Source organism: Abramis brama (genome assembly GCF_963993115.1).
Source record: "Abramis brama genome assembly, chromosome: 12".
Lineage (NCBI taxonomy): Eukaryota > Metazoa > Chordata > Actinopteri > Cypriniformes > Leuciscidae > Abramis > Abramis brama.
In genome coordinates this window covers 27,757,405-27,773,357 of record NC_139974.1, presented here as the reverse complement: position 1 = coordinate 27,773,357, position 15,953 = coordinate 27,757,405, and the positions used below count along the sequence as shown (strand labels likewise).

General features: G+C 38.5%; 1 protein-coding gene across 3 annotated transcripts in view; it reads left to right on the top strand.

Moving 5' to 3' along the window:
- Positions 1-15,953, top strand: part of ptp4a3a (protein tyrosine phosphatase 4A3a) — a 31,207-nt gene that overhangs the window by 12,177 nt on the left and 3,077 nt on the right. Inside the window, exons 1-4 of one of the 3 annotated variants that reach the window (XM_084130224.1) lie at positions 3,679-3,917; positions 9,119-9,589; positions 10,055-10,147; positions 15,099-15,229. In XM_084130224.1, the coding sequence (XP_083986350.1) occupies positions 9,485-9,589; positions 10,055-10,147; positions 15,099-15,229 (329 nt within the window). In that variant the 5' untranslated portion in view covers positions 3,679-3,917; positions 9,119-9,484. Of the gene's footprint in view, positions 1-3,678; positions 3,918-8,378; positions 8,560-9,118; positions 9,590-10,054; positions 10,148-15,098; positions 15,230-15,953 lie in introns of those variants that run through there. The other 2 variants (XM_084130223.1, XM_084130222.1) reach the window with 2 other exon arrangements.

Sequence of the window (15,953 nt, the reverse complement as noted above, 5' to 3'; positions counted from 1 at the left end):
TTTATTATTTAGTTGTGTATAAGAGCGGCTTTGTATGTACTAATTATTCAGAATTAGTAAGTCCACAAGCATTATTTTTGTATGAGAGCTGCTGGTACATAATTCTATATTTTTGAACGAAAGCTGTTTGTGATTTTGCTACAGCAAAGTGTTTGTTTGTTTTTTTGTCTGAAGGATTATATTGCTCATTGCACATAACAGGAGGATGTTGGTTAGAAGTCTATGATTAAATTCTAGAGATTCAAAACATGCTGAAGTTTGTATTCATTTACTACAAGTATGCTGCTAGTACAGGCACACATTTATTTTCCTGTTGGTTCTTTGCAATGTTGGGACATATGCTGGCAAATGTAACCTTACAGTTAACTTGCCAAATCACTTCCATTTGTTTTATTAATACAATTAATATAGGAAGTATTGGAAGTAAATTCTTTATGGGTCATCATAAATACTTTGCTTTAAAAGTACCAAGTAGTCACACAAAAAAAAGATGTGAATCATAATCGAATTGAATCGTGATGTGCCTAGAGATTCCCACCCCTACTCAACGCGCTCCGGCCCGCTCATCTGCACAAAAACAGCGCCTGGTGGCTTGAGAACGCAAACCCTGAAAAATATTCCAAGGTGCAAGCCTTGAAACATTTTGAAAAAAAGGTTATCTCTGCGCAAACCTCAAAAACACAAACCCGCGAAAACGCAGACGGCGTGCACATCCGCATCACGTGTTTAGTCTATAGGTATGCACGTTTGAATAGATATGTGCGCAGGCGTGTAGTCCTTTACAAACCAACCCTCAAACCAACAAATTAAGATCCACTATTATCTGTAAAATGTTTATCGATTGCCACAGTTAAAATGTTAAAAGCATGTAAAAAAAAAAAAAAAACAGTAGTTAAAATTCTAAATCCTTGTTTAAATATGCCTTCCTCTCTACTATATAGTAGCCGTATGTGAAGAATACTATGTGAAGCAACACAACTGACTTGTAAGTCACATGGCAATGACAGGATGATGTTGTCTGCATGCTATACTAGCATTCATACTATATAGAACATACTTATTTTAGTGCTCACGAAGTTCATTCCTCCTCAAATGAAGTATCTAAGCAGGTAGTATGCGATTTTGAACTTTCTGTTGTAGGCTATTATTAATCTGAATACCAGAACGTCTTCCTGAAAAACTTAAAACACTGTTTATTTCATTTGTATTTTAGTTCTGTTGTATTTATTTGTTTTGTGTGTAATTAGTTTCTTTGTTCTAATTGTATGGCTGGCTGTTTACTTGTCTTATGTAGCCTAATTATTTTAAGGACATTTTTCTTACATTAAGTATAGCATTGTTTTTTTCTAAAGTATTGATAATTGTGAACTTGACTCGTGTAACATGACTTGCACGTAGCTGTACAAATTCCTGCCATGGTGATCCATGCTTCTGAGATTATTGGAGATCAACTGCACTGCACTATCCCTGTGGGAAGCACATAGTTGTGTGTACATAGACATAGAGGCGCAGATTTGCCCCTAAGGGCCCATCACCTGCTGCAACACAAGTACACAATGTCTTCTCCAAATCTCATTTGTTTATCACCACGGATTGGGGTTTTGAAGTTATTTTTGTGATATTCCTTAAAGTCCAACTGAAATCAAAATTGACCCTACTTTGTTAGCGCATATTACTAGTCTTGTGGTGAAAAATTAATCCATGCAAGTTAATACACAGAAAAAAATTGTTTGCCGTCGTAATCTTTAATCAAAGTCTGAAAAGTTACTTCCGGTCTGGAATGGCGTTCCTTCTCTGATGATGTAGATTTGACGGCTTGGGTTGGGAAACGCTTAACCACTCCCCTCAAACCGTTAGTCTGCCCTGCCCTCTGTTCAATATTCCTTTTCACTGGGAAATACGTCACAGCACTGGAGAAAAGTCGTTTGCAACTTCCGGTTCACGCGGACTTTAAAGCTGCAGTCCATCGTTTTTCCTCTTTGTCGCCATCTCTGTTCGAAATCTGCAATTGCAGTTATTCGTGGAATTATCAACTTTACTTGGGTTGTGCCTCGGCACGGCGCAGCGTGGATGAATCCAATGTTTTGAGGAGAATGTGCGGCTGTCAATCACTGTGGGGTGTGGATACTGTCATTCGCAATCACAGATTCTACTTTTTGGAAGTATGACCAACATAATAATTTTCACTGGAAAATGTCATCTGAACAAGTAAGTAACATCCACTTTTGTTCTGACCAACTAAGGGGGGAAAAAGCATTGCAGTAAATCACGCTTATTAAATCTAACGATCGCTTATCATGTCACGTCAAACCGTGTTTGTTCTCAATACTTTTCTTCACAAATTGTTAATGTTAACAACATCAGCATTGCGAGACTACATATTTATCCTTGTTTTCGCATGGGCCCTGTTGCAATCTCTTTTTTTCTGTAGCCTCTCTGAAGTCCGAAGTCTTTTGCATTTTACAACTGGTGAATCTCCAGTTGTCACTGGTGATTGTGGTTTGAACCTTTCTGGATCTGCCATCAAATTGATAAGTTTAATTATATCAAGTGCTGTGAGAAAAGGCTATAAATCTTGACCTCCAACATCCTCGCACGCAACATAGCCTGCTAGTCGAGACACCTTCTTTATGTGTACAGATGTGACGACGTGATGATGCAAAGACATGCTCAAATTTCCCGCGAAAATCCACCAGTACCACTGAAATTAAAAACATTATTACAAGCTTACAGTTTTGAATCGAGCTAAAGCAAGCAGATAGTTTTGAACACTGACTGGTTATGTACTTGCTCAAATTTATTTTGGATCATTTTTAAACCAAAAAGGTTACGGACTGCAGCTTTAAACAGTGTTAAATGTATTAAAAATATATTATTATTATTATAATTATTATTATTATTATTATTACATTTTACTGTACAATAGCAATATACCTATTTCTGTCATTATTTTAAAAGTAAAACCGAACTTTTATTTTGGCAAGTTGTAATGAAGACCTTTTTAGATTCTGATGATAGTTTTAAGCAGCAGTGTTTTGCGCTTAATATTCACAGATACTAGTCGATATTGTGATGTATACAGCACTACTTTTGAATTATTCATCCATTTCTTTTCCAAATTCTGTGACATTCAGTGATATAAACTCTATATGATATAAATTTTATGACTGGATTCTGTGATTCTGTCCCCGTTTTCACATCACTGAAAATCATAGGATCTGTCACAACCCCATTTCAGTAGTTAATGCCAATTCCAGGGAAATTTCACAATTCTTGATAGCAATTTCAGTAGCACAGCAATAGCTAATGGACATTTCAATAAGTCAGCTTGTGCGTTTCTGTTCTGATCTCATCTCATGTTTCCTGGATAACTTCATCTTGTACTTTCCACCACAACAACTTTATGATGCCGTTTTTTCCAGTTCAACAGCCCAATGAATCCATAATTAATTACAGATTTTCCATAGCTCAGGATGGAGGTTGGTCTCTCAAACAAAGTTCACTAAGCTAGACTGAGTTGGAAACAAACCCCCTACTGCTATCTCATATCCAATGGCCCAGCCCAGTCAGGGCTAAATGCATCAGAAAACAGCTGCTGGGCCTATTTATAACATGCAGGTGACATGCAGCACATGGGCCAGTCACTCTGATCATCACATAGGCCCTGTCCCAATTGGCACCCTAAGCACTCATGGTCTTCCTACGAGTCCGCACTTTCGTGACGTAATGCCGTTTTGACTGTTGGGAAGAAGTCTGCTGCTGAGCTCGCATCAGTGCGGGCTCGGCAAAAGTGCGCATCGAGGGCGCATATCGACCGCAAAGGGGGTGCTCGTGAGCACCCTTCTGAGGCCTATAATGACAAATGGGACACCCTACGGTCTCACGGACTTAACGGACACTCGCACGCGGCAGCCATTGTAAGTCCACAAGACCGAAAGTGCATATGAAGTGTGCCATTTGGGACAGGGCCTTAGAGTTGTTTGTGAGGTACTATTAGCCTGTCTTGCATGTCTATAGATTCAGACCTTAGGGTTTGGCTCTTTGGCTGCATTTACACTGGAGGTCTTGATGGTTAATGGATTTGATGACTATATCCGATGACCAGCTTATCTTCTTTTATAAGTTACCCATATCCAATATCGTACTATACTAGGGATGTCACGATACCAAAATCTATAGTAGTCGGTGCTGATTACCAAAAGTACACGATACTCAATATCAAATATTGTTTTTATACATATTTTTAAAAAGAAATTACAATTAGCTCACCAAAACGTTTGTTTACTCAAAGTATTTGTGTTTTTATGAGGTCATTTGTTGCAATAGTCAGTAATAAAACAAGAATGAATAAACACATTTGAAGCAGTAGCATAAATAAATACAATAGAATAAAGATACACCTGAGTTGACGTCATTCACCATGTCGCTTTTTCAATGGGTGTCCCCATGTCTACAGCAAGACATTCAGAAGCACTGAAGCAAATTCATTTTTTGGCACTGTCCATACACTCTGTGACTGAATATGTGACCCGTGCAGGCAAAATGAGTCGCAATGAGCAAATTTTCAAAAATGAGTTATTGTTATTTTCACATTCTCTATTAAAAAAACCTTCAAAATGATGTATCAGACAAAAAAATACTGAGCTACACATTTTTGAAGACGATAGAGTCAGCAAAGTAAATTTTGAACAAAAATCTAGTTCAAGTTTTCTGAAGGTTCCTAAACAAAATCACCTAGCAAGCAACCATACCTTAAAATCCCTAATAACACCAAATTTGACACACACAAAGTCAAAACCAAATATATATAGGAAAAAAATACTTTTTTTCCCATTATACCATATATAGACCTAATGTACCGCACGGATGTAATGTTACACATCAGATGATTTTCCCCAACAGTTAACCAAACGTTTATTTAAGACTTAACAGATAATGTTTGCATGAATACTCGCCAAGACCGATATTTTGAAAAACTGTAATTCTACAGTATGTATATTGGGATGGCGCGCTATCCGAGGCGTCTGTGCGCACGCTTCGCTTCAGCTCTGTCAGTCAGCGCGAGTAAGATCGTTTTGTTTACATACATCAGCATGAGTTTGAAAATTACATGTCATTGGTTCAGACTCATGCCATCGATAATTTGCTATGAATATTCACAAAGTTGGAATACAGCGCTTTACAATGATATAAAACTTGTGCTGAGAGGAAGCGCGAGAAGCGAGCAGAGAAAAACAGCATTTTTCATGGACAAAGGAACGGTTCACCTTTTAGAAAACGCACAAATAAAGATGCTTTTAGATGCTTAATCACTATTTGGAGCATTGGGATCGTTAAACGAGGGCTTAATCAACAAATAGTTGTGAAAACCTCAAAATCGAACAAATTTTTCACTTGTTTTGCCTGTAGCTCGAAATTAGCCCGTGCGCATTCTGACTCACTATAGTAATTCAAGTCCAAGAAACTTCTGAGGGGCCAGTTTGGGTAACATATGAAGAATCATGACATCAGTTTGTGTGGAGAAATAAATATCTAAGTAGTTGTTGTGTGTTTTGTTTCTTATGGGTCAACAACGTGACCAAGGACCACGTGTAAAGGGGCCCAGTTTGTCCCTGATCTATTTCCAACCAATGTCGCCTCTTTTAGGGGCCTTTCATCCTCGACAATTTCCTCTTTTGCTGTCAAACATAAGTGTAGTTTCTTTCTCCTTTCTTCCCCGTCCTGTTTTGCCATAGATTTTTTGTTAGTGCCACTACACAAAGGTCCCAGACGCCCACAGCAGCACTTTGAAATTGTCAGCACAAATATTTAACCAGTATTTGCAGTCTTAAGGGACAAGGGCTGGTACAGTAATTGGTCTGTGAAGACAAGCACAACACTGTCATGGTTACCCTCAGAGCTGAAGTTAATGGTACTTCTGCGGGTTTACTAGTAAATGCTGGTGGTGCTGTTACCTCGACAGCAATTGTTTACTGATCTTCGCAATTCTCTCTGTGTGTATGCTATTGACATAGCTCAGAACCACCCAATTAACCTTACTCTGCATGGAGTAAACGAGTACCGTACCTCAGGGTCGGACCCCTGATGGACTTGGTGTCAGGAGTATTCTTCTCTCTGTTTGTTTTACATGCTGATCTTTGTTCAACAGTTGAAGTTCATAGCTCATTGCTTCACACAGATGTAGATTTATATTCAGCTCAGATAAATCTTTTCCATGTGGTCGGAACTAGAAACACAGAACTTTTAAGTTCTTGATATCAAATGAAGATCCACTGTTGTTTTCCTCATGCTAGAGTGCATATTCATTTGTGCTGGTTTTGTTACCACACAAACACTTTAGAAGAAATTTAACAGTCAAACCTGAATCCATTTTAGAGTTTTTTTCTAAAGCAAAATTTAAAAACCTAATATAAGTAATTTGTTACTCGTCATTAAAATAGACCAGGAAGCTGGCGTGGCAACACCAACCAGTCAAAGTATATCAGCATATTTTATTATATGAAATTACATTTTTAAAAGCAAGAAATAATGACAGTGACATTTTCCAAACTAAATAAACATTTGTATTAAAAATACATATTTTATTTAATTAATGTATTAAAGGTAGGGTATGGGATTTGCAAAACGGCCGGCAGATTTTGAAAATACACAACTCAAATGGTCCTACCTTCTTTCCTCCAACGCTGGCCCTGACTCCACCCATTCATGTGGAGGGAGGGGGATGGGGGAGGGGGGTATGGTACGACCGTTTGATTGACAAACTTACTGTCTAGTGATTCTAGGTGGTCTTGGAAATGATTGGCTGGAGTTTTTTGAGTCCTGCCCGTTCCACAGATGATTAAATTGCTTAATTTTCATTTCAGTGCTTCTAACTCAGTGGCTGTAAGTGGGTTAGGAATAGGATTTCAAGTGATTTTGAAAAAATGGACAAAAAAAAGAATCACATACCCCACCTTTAATTTTATTGTTTAAATTTATAGTTATAATTTTATCATTTCATTATTATATTATGATATACAATTATTGGTATATAATTGAATTTGTACTTTTTATGACAAAAATGTGAGTTGTGGTTTTCTGTCTTTGCTAAGGTTTTCTGGATGGTTTCCAGGGCTTTGCTATGTGGTTGCTAGGTAGTTAAAGTCAAAAGAGCCCACCCACAAGTTATATTAACAAAAGCGCAAAATAATTTGTAACGCTTACCTTTGCAAACACAACTTAATATAGTGAAAAATCCAGCCTCCATTTTGTTCCTCAGTGAAGTTGTTCAAAAGTAGGCTTTTATTAACCACATTAAATAGGTCATGTTTGTTTGTTGTTTGGTTGTTATTGTTTTGTTCTTTTTGTTGCTTCACTTAGTGAATGAAATGATTAGTTTGGGTCTAAGCAACTAGAAATTTTGGAAGTGTGGATTACGTTTAGAAAAAGTATGTTAATTTTCAGGAGAGGAAATGGCAAATTAGGTTAAGCCTTAGTATTAAAGTTTTAATGAATTACCAGCCATAAACGGCGAATTAGGATTGCAATTATAGGCCTAATACAACTTTCCAAATGAAGTCTTTATGTGCCTGATTTTGAAGCATTTACTCAATACTGCAGGAGCACAAAACTCAGATGCCCATCTTTTACTATATTAATTATTTTATTTTTTATTTTGCCATTGTACTTTTATATAAATGTTAAGTAAACTTTAAAAAAAAGTTGGCTATTGATATGGTTTAATATTGAATACTGCTTAATGCCAAAATCAACACACACACACACACACACACACACACACACACACACACACAAAAACAAAACACATAAGAAACATTGAGTCTTCACAATTTTTCCCAGTGACAACAGTAGCCATGTTGACAGTATGCAATTTTCATTTCATAGTATTATCACAATGCTGAATTTATTTAAAAGATAAATAAACAGTATTGTATTCAATATTGTCCTTTTAATGGTAAGTTTAATCACTTTTTTAATAACCAACATTTAAATACAATAAAGTGAAGTGATACACTTAAAAATGATGAAGTAAACTAATGTTTTAATAGATTTAAGTGCAAAACAAGAATCGGAATATTTTCAACCGTAATCTGGATATCTTTTCTAGGCTGGTATGCGTTAGTCCAGGCTAAAATGTAAAACTGTGTTAATGTAAACAAATGTTTAAAAATAAATATTAAGTATTTAAGGATTTGGTGTTAAATGCCTTTTAGAAATAATGTAAATTTAGTTTGAATTGTTTTCTTCTCTGTGACAAGTAGGTGTTAGAAACAAAGTGTTTCCGCTTTAGTCTGAACAGTCAGTGATTTCGGCACTCCAAACCAGTTTCGACCAAATCTGAAAACTGTACCTCTGTACCTTTAACTGCTGTAGATGCCACTGCTGAAGACACTCGTGTAAGTCCCTGCAGACGCAGGTCTGCGGGGAGCGCTCAGTAAAACTGTAGAGCGCAAGAGAGCAGCATTCATACATCAGAATCTCTCACAGTTTGCCTGTGCATCTGACCAGTTTGAATTGTAATCAATAACGCAAAAAATATTATTAAGAGACATAGCGCAGGTAAGTAACAGACTTTTTTATCTGAAAAGCTGCATTCAGATGTGATTTTTGTGAATGTCACTGTACGATACCTTAAATTTGTTTCAATGCTAATTAGAGTGATCTTGTAACAAAATGTTGCTAACTAAGATAAAAAATGTATATAACATTTAAAGAGGCAGTGCATTCATTAAATGCATTAAAAAAATTAAAGTTCAGCACTTTTTCAAAATGGAATAATGTAAACAAAAAAAGTTTTGTATCTAAAAAAAGTCTGGGGAAAAAAAGGAAAAAGCCTGGGAAAAGTATTTACTCTTATTATCTGCTTTCTGTAAAACCTCAAGTCCCTATCAGCCTCTGTGTTGCGCAATGTTTTGAGTGTGTGTGTGTGAGTGGGATTGTGTGTGGGTGGGTTCGGGGACACTGTATGTAATCTCCGGTCACACACTCATAGTTAACGTGAGCTGCGCTGTCATGTGTGCGTCATGTTTGTCTTCAATGGACTGCCCTGGTCCTGCGTGTTAGGTTATGTCACAGAAGAAAACTCATTTATCTCTTTTTCCGATTCTCTTTCCAACAGCTCTGTCCTTCAGTAGTGGCTTTGTCCATGGCGTTCTTGCAGAGGACTGGAGACTACTGCCACGCTCAACATCTACACGTCTAAACCCGGGGAGAATGTGCTGCGCTCTTTTCACTGATTTCTGGATGCACTGAGACGTTCTTCCCTCTACTACTTGTGGTCCTGCAACCCAAAACTCCTCTCAAATCTAATGGGGTGATCTTACCTCTCTGGCTACGGCAAGCCATTAGAGAGGGAATACAAGATATTGGGGACTTTGAACATCGAGGAGTTTTGCAAAGATCAGAGGCTGAACAAAACGGTGAAGAGCGTCCTTTTGGTGAATTTGCTTGTGAACGGTTTGGACACTGAGTTGGAGGAAGCACAATGGCTCGGATGAACCGGCCGGCCCCTGTGGAGGTGTGCTACAAGAACATGAGGTTCTTAATCACACACAACCCAACAAACTCCACTCTGAGCAGCTTCATAGAGGTGAGCATTTGTACACCATCTTACCCTGTGTGTCCCCCTCTCTGCGTGTATTTGTCGTCTGTTTCCTCCCACCCTCCGCTTCTACTTTTATCCCTCGCTTGAACACGTACTCATTTTAGCAACACGTCCCGTTTCGGCTCACATGGTCTATCTTAAGACAACTCCACCGTCACATGGCCCACTCATTCTTATCTTGCTGGGAAAGTGTGCATGAACCATAGAGGCTCTAATGATAACAGCACATCCACAAAGCCTCCGTTTCCATGGAAACCCATCCCAGTGCTCCGTCACATGGCAGGGATGAGGAACAGAGCGTGTTCATGGACAGCTTACCTACCTCTCACGCCATTAAAATGATTGTTTTTTATTTTAATGTGGAAAAATTGTCAGAACAATTTTTTTTTTTTATTATTACTGAATTGAGTTTTTTTTATCATCTGCATTTCTATTCCCATCAAACTTTAGGATCTTAAGAAGTATGGTGCCACAACGGTGGTCAGAGTTTGTGAGATAACCTACGACAAAACTCCACTGGAGAAGGATGGGATAACTGTCGTGGTAAGTGCATATCTTCTTGATGCCCTTGTCAGCCATAATGTACTATCAGCTGGATATTACAAAAAAAAAAAAAAAACAGGGTGATCAGAACCCCAACATGAAGGGTTTTGTGTCATCCTGAAGGGGTTTATTTTGCGATGTTGACCGTCTGACTATAGGATATCTCACTTAATGCACAGCAAAAGTGTTCTTAAGTATTTTTGTCTTAATTTTCCTGTTATAATATCTAAAAATCCTTAAAACGAGATACATTTACTTGAGAAGAGAAACTGCATAAGACATTAAGACTTGTTGACATTCTTGTTAAAGAATCTCAAATACAAGTATATTTTGTTATATTGCACTGGCAGATTTTTTAAGTTAAAACAAGAAAAAAATCTGCCTGTGCAATAAGACAAAATACAGAAAAAAAAAGATTTTGCAAAATGTGAAGTCATTAAGTCGTATGCAGTGTTGCTTCTCAAGTAAATTTGTTTTGTTTCAAGGATTTTTAGATATTTTAAATGGAAAACCATAAACAAAAGTAATAATATAGTAATTATAAATTCACAAAGAAGCCATTTTTCCAGTATGCATCGCTACTTACCAGATAGTCCATAAATGGACATAGAATATTGGTACGATTTGAAATCCTTTTATCATATGAAAAAAACCCCCCCAAAAAACAGCAGAGTGATATGAGTGACATGAACCTAGGACTGCTATTTAGAAAATGGATTATCCAGGACAATATTCGGATATACAATTTAGTGGTCAATATACAAAAATATTTGACCCCAGAATGCAACCATCACCCAATCAGAAACAACTATTCTAAAGCTGTGTAAATAAATCGTTTATTTCACATTTAAAGGGCCAGATGGTGAAAACAATGGAGAGGTAAGAGCTTCTGGTGCACGTAGGCAGTTATTGAAAGTGTTCTGCATTAGAAGTGAAAAGTGAAACAGCTCCCCACAGACCCCCTTGACCCTCGTATACTCGTTCGCTCTCGCTCTCTCTAACACACACACACACTAAATTCATTATAGAGAATGTTCTCTTCCAAGCAGCCACACGTGTTTCTTATTACCGACGTCAACGTTTCACTGTTGCTATGGTAGCGGCAGAGCCTGGTCTCTCCATGTGGCCTCCAATCGGTCCCCGCCCACCCAACCTTTCTTTTATACTTTTTCTTCTTGACTTTCTCACAGCAAAACTGTAAAGAAAAGAGTCCAAGGCAAACTGTTGTATAAGTCTTGTTTTTACTGACTTCTGTGAATATAAAGGACATGCTGGCTGCTGGATACACCTCTTTCTTTCTGCAGACATAAGCCAAACCTGAAAATTCACACAAATATGAAGTTTTTTTAAATTTGTCTTTCGAATGAGGTTGATCACCTGCAGTGAAAAAGACTTCTGTTTCAAGACGCATTCAAAAGACTGCTACATGTGACGCATTGGACATTAGTGGCTTGCGTTGGTGTCATACACAGTCTTAAGACATATGTCTGTTGTTTATGTCCGCAGCACAAGTTGCTGAGAAACTTTGCGAAGCACAAAACCCTAGTGGGAACAATCAGCTGTGTTGTTTGCCTCATGTATTTGTGCGAGCACCTGCAACAAGGGAGTAAACTGCGTTCTCCCAGGAGGCACACACGTGCCATTCCGCACCCTTCCCACTCAGAACAACTGTAAAGAGATCTGCGAGACTGCAAGCTTGAGCAAGTGACCCCGCTACCTAGTTCTGGATTCCCAAAGTAGGCCACGACTGTTTACCCAACCTGCATTACGTCAGTAGCCTTCCATCCGCTCCCGAAAGGTTTCTGAGGTGTGTTTGCCCAGGAAATCAATAGGATGGGCTGGAGGGAAGCAGAGGAAGTGTTTGTCGCACGTCATTCATGCTTCAAAGGCTTTTCTGTAAAGCCAGCCTCCTAATGGCCTTGTTGGTCTGACTTGTTTACTTGAAAAGACTCGCACCTGCTAGTGTTGAGTGTCCTATCCCTGGAGCTGTTGTGTGACTGCATATCACTCGTCGGTCCCATGTGATAAGCGATATTTTGAGGCATCTGAATGCCGACTTATGTGTCTGTACTGTGAGAAAGCTCTTTATAATTAAGGCCTGCCCTGCCAAGCCTCTCTGGATCACATGAGTACGTGTTTGTGTGGGCATCTGCTGCCAGTTAGCATGCTGGTCTAAGTGAGCCACGTCCTTCAGCAGCTGAACCACATCAAAGTCCCCCAGCGGTGGTTTAGGCGGGAAAACGGAAGAGGAGGGGTGGGATTTTCCCCGATCTCCTGTGAAGCATGATTGTGATTCACCTCTCACCTTGAGGTCACAAGAGCACAGGAAAGATACACGCGTATGCTAAATTTATGTCGTGTTCCACATGCCTCTCGGGCCTCGCGCTTTGCCTTAATGACACATAAGCATGCACAAACCACTTTTACAAACCACCAGAACAGTAGCAGGGATTGATGACAGTACATCACCACTTTAGTGGCATCACTAATATTTATATCAAACCCTGAACTTACACATTTGTTAGTAAGCTGAAGGGTTTATTGCGGTGTCTGAAAGTCTCAAACCATATTGTACAAGTCCCAAAAACCCAACAGTCTCAGTTGATAGGAGACTCCTTGGCTTCATATATGTGTTTAACATTGATCTCAGACTCTGTATTTTTTGTTCTGGAATTGGTTTTCCAAAAGCATTGCTAGCCAACTGTCTTCACATATTCCAACATTCCACACTTTGGTGTTTCCTATAATATTGTTCAAATGAACATTTGCAAACAGCGTCACAATGTTATGGGGTTAAAAAACTATGGCTCTCGACTTGTAGTTAGAGGCTTTTTTTTTTTGTTCGAACGATGTGGACTTAAAGGGATAGTTCACCCTAAAATGAAAATAGTCATCATTTACTCACCCTGGTGTTGTTCAAATGCCGTATGGTTCATTTTCACAACATTCCAGTTTGTGCTCATCCATATAATGGAAGTGAATAGCGACCAGCACCAAGCTTTTTAAAAAAGATGCAAAAGTATCACAGAATGATATACCATGCGACACATTTAGTATATTCCATGTGTTCTGGGGGTATACAATAAAGTTTTGTGAAAAACAAACTGAAATTTAATGTTGGCCTATTATTTAATGAAAATCCTGACCTTGGCCGTTGGTCAAATTTGTGCATGGCTACATGTGTGCATTCTTGAGACTCCACAGTTCACTCCGTCTCGTCCAGAAAAATCACACAAGTTGTGAGAAATCAAGATGAATAAATATATGACATAAAATACAATGCAAAGAAATCCCAAAAAAGCATCATTGTACTTTCATGAGTTAAATATAACCCGATCTGAATTTTTTTGTCTGATGACAGTCAGAAAGACAGTTGACAGATGTAAATGCGATAACTTCTTGTTACGACGAACACAATGGATATATTCACCTCAGAGAATAAGGTACATGGATTGTATTTCATGTTGTGTCTTTGTTAATCTTAATTTCTCACAACTTTTTTTTGGCAAGTCCGAGTGAACTGTGGTACTAATAGAGTCTCACAAACGTTTTTTTAAGATTTATTTTTGGTGTTGGCGTTGTCTTTATTATGATATACAAAAAGCGAAGTGGGAGAGAGAGAAGGGGACGGGATTGGGAAAGGTTCGCTACCTGGGACTCGAACTCGGGTCGCCCGAAGTGCAACGGCACTATATGTCGGCGCACTGCCCACGAGGCTATCTGCACCGACAGCCTCACAAAATTAAACATACTGTATATATGCAGATTTCACTCTTCTTAGTTTGTCAAGATCACAAAGCCGCCATTTTTGAAGTCTCGAATGTGCTTTAATACCTTTGATATAAGAAGGAACCCATGATTGAGTCAAACATCTGGAAATACAACAAAACAACGGAGAACAAAAAAGTGAAGTAGTCCTCGGACAGCAATAATCTGACATTAATCTGATCTTGAACCGATTAATTAGCAGAAGTTATTATCCACCTGCGTGGAGACATCATTAGCAATAGTTCTATATTGTTGAAACAACTTTGCTTGAACAACTGATGTGCGTCAAAGTTACTATGGTTTCAGAAAAACAGTTGTGACTAAATTACTTCAGCAGCCAGTTACGTCTTTCTATGGGATATGCACCCGTGGATGTTTATTTCCGAATGATCCTCACTAACCCAGTACTGTTGCAGGTCTAACATCCCTCAGCACCTTCACCATTTGGATAACCCACTTTCACAAATAAACCAAGTGTAGAAATATTTAGCAAAAGCCAGCAGAAAACTGATGCAGTGGCCCCAACCATTATTTGGACACTTAAGTCACATTTAAAAAAAATTTATTTGCATTAAATGCAAACCTGGTGGCATCTGTAAACAAATGCTGCACCAGCTCTTCTCCTTGTTTCCCTTTCTGAACCATTTTTGCAATTCACACAGGTGTCCACTCACAGTAACCACAGGTATAGTTCATCACATTAACTTTGAACGAAACACTACCATTGGACAACCACAAAGTGTTTCAGAACTTTAATTTTGAAGTTCTTTTTGGAAAATATTTTGCTTTTTTTTTTTATATAATAATATAATTTAATTATTATAAAATTATTTATTTATTTAAATAAATGCCACTTGGTTTGATATTTAGTTGTATAATGCAATAACATTCATGCATTTAAGTGGACTACATTTGTCCAAATACTATTAGACACCTTAGACTTTTGACTCCTTAAAAGGCACCGATTTGCAGCAACAAACTGACTGGATGTTATTCATTATCACCAACTTGAGGCAACATGACTAAAAGCTACAGTTAGTTGCAACAAATTTGAACATAGTTTATCACGTGAAATCCGAAGTAATGGATTGTTTCAAAGTCAAAGCTTGTTTTTCAGTGTGAACAGACATATAATGTGCTCATGTTAAGGGGTGCTCATGTTAAGGGCTTCTTCTCTCCTTAGGACTGGCCATTTGATGACGGCGCTCCTCCTCCCACTAAGGTTGTGGAGGACTGGTTGAGTCTCCTGAAGAGACGCTTCATAGATGACCCCGGTTGCTGCGTGGCTGTGCACTGCGTGGCCGGTTTAGGAAGGTCAGTAAATGTCCTTACAGATAGAGAATCCAATAAAGATTTAAACACATCTTTAAAGGGTCATGAAACCCTAAAACCATTTTTTGAGATATTAACATATATCTACAGGTTACACGTTACTGAAAACAACAGTAGCACTTGTTATGTTTATGATGAAGTGAAAAGCCATTTTTTAGTTATTTCTGAGCTATTTCGTTCTTCTGGTTTAAAAAGCAAAGTTGAACCAACGTCACGAAAAGTGAGTATAATTTTATCAGTGGTGATTGGCTGCTGTGGCTGGTCAATGCGAAAGTACGTCAGCAGTTTCTGAGCATTTCTCTACATTATTTATGAGAATTAACTCTTTTACCCCAATCACTGCGCTGTATTTATTACGCATGAGATCGCATTAAAGCGGAGAATTCAAATGTCATGAAAGACAACTTCAGCACTGTTCGTTTTCATCTGCCTGTTCAGTTTTGCGTTTGGACACGTGCCGTAAGTGTATGTTTCTGCGCGTAACGACGCAATGAGGCTTCATGAAACTTGCTAACTAGCTGGGTTTTGCTCAGGCCTGGGAACTCTGGGGGCAAATGGGTTCATTTCTCGTCTGGTGTCCCATAAGTAAGCCCACCTTGTGTGCTCTGTTCCAGACCTTAATCTGGAAAGGAATGTGTACTGTGTGCCCTATAGAACATTATGCACCTCTGGTCTCCCAGGAGACATGTCTCCTCTATTAACTCTA